Consider the following 1,457-nt stretch of genomic DNA (forward strand, 5'->3'; position numbering starts at 1 on the left):
GCGGGCCCTGCCTGCTGTGCCCTCCTCAGCCTCGCCCTCGGGCCCTGTGCCCACTGGGGGTGGCCGCTCCCCGTCCCCTGGGCAGGAGGTCCGAGCGCTGGGGTGTGGACCCCGACACGCTCTAACTCTGCGCCTCCTGTCTCCTCCCCACGCTGCCAGAGGATGCAGAAAGCGGCTAAGATTAAGAAGAAGGCGGTGGGTAGCCGCGGGTCCCTGTGTGCTGAGCGGGTCAAGGGGGGGTCCCACCGGAAACATGGGTGACGTGCAAACGGCTCTTCCTCTTCCCTCGGGAGACACAGGCTTTTGAATGAAGCGGCAGACGGTGCACCCGCCCCCGAGGGGACAACAGTCCTGGCCCTTTTCCTTTCAGGCTCTGAGAGTCGGGGGCTGGGCTCACACAGACGTGTTTAAGGGGGGCATCGGAGCGGCCACGTGACGCGTTCATGCCGGGCCCCCTGTGGAGAATTAATTAAACTGTTCCGATAGTTACAGACTCATTAAGTTTAATTTACTCAGCCCGGTAATAGAAGCTCCCGCTCGCCTGGGGACGCCTCCTCGCCGCAGACTCTGGCGTGTGACAGGCGTGCGGGACGGGAGGGCCTTTGTTCTTTGTTTGCAAACCTGGCCGTTGAGTAAGTGCCGCCCTTCTCACACCCGTGCACGGACAGCGTGAGGTTCAGGCCCCCTTCCCCTGACTTCAGAGAGAGGAAGGGAGACGGGGAAAGAGAAACATCCATGATGAGAGGGATCGTGGCTCGGCTGCCTCCTGCACGCCCCCGACTGGGGATTGAGCCTCCAACCCGGGCCTGTGCCCCGACTGGAATCGAACCCGGGACCCTTCAGTCTGCAGGCCGACGCTCTGTCCGCTGAGCCACGCCGGCCAGGGCCCAGCCCACTTCTTAGCCAGAAGGTTTTGAGCAAAAATCCTGGAACACAAGCTTGAAAGGCGCCTGGATGGGAAGGGACCGTTTGTAAAAACGGGGAGGAACTCCTCCCGCCACGGGCTGTTTGCAGTGAGTCTTTGGCTTCTCTTGTCTTTGTGGTCATTTGCGAGCCGGTGACCGTGGCGGCCGAGCGCCCACACGACCCTCCTCCCGGAGCGCTGAGCGGAACGCGGGTTTCTTGAGGGAGGCCCGCGACCCCCCCTCCCCCAGGGTTCCCAGCAGGGCGTCCGCGCCCAGGCTTCTGGGGGGCATTCACGCAGCTTCTGCTCTGTGGATGGGAAGATAAGGGTGTGGGCTCCACGGGGCTGCTGACCCCGTCCCAAAGCGGGCGCCTGCGTCCTCGCCCGTCAGCCGTGATGGGGGCCCGCAGATGGGCTGGGGCAGGTGGCCTCACGCAGTGCTCAGGCACGCACGTGCCCGAGGCGGGTGTGACAGAACAGGCACCTGTGATGGCGTCGCGGCGAGGGCAGCACGCCGCTGTCCACCGGGCCATCCGCTCACTCGGGTCGTGCT

At 64.5% G+C, this 1,457-nt stretch overlaps 1 protein-coding gene across 1 annotated transcript in view; it reads left to right on the plus strand.

Annotated features, from left to right (window-relative positions):
* The window catches only part of APBA2 (amyloid beta precursor protein binding family A member 2), a 17,595-nt gene that overhangs the window by 11,581 nt on the left and 4,557 nt on the right, over positions 1–1,457 (plus strand). The window contains exon 5 of the mRNA XM_015569103.1: positions 5–195. Coding sequence (XP_015424589.1) covers positions 5–195 — 191 coding nt within the window. The remainder of the gene's footprint in view (positions 1–4; positions 196–1,457) is intronic.

The sequence above is a fragment of the Myotis davidii genome, unplaced genomic scaffold (assembly GCF_000327345.1).
Source record: "Myotis davidii unplaced genomic scaffold, ASM32734v1 scaffold164, whole genome shotgun sequence".
Lineage (NCBI taxonomy): Eukaryota > Metazoa > Chordata > Mammalia > Chiroptera > Vespertilionidae > Myotis > Myotis davidii.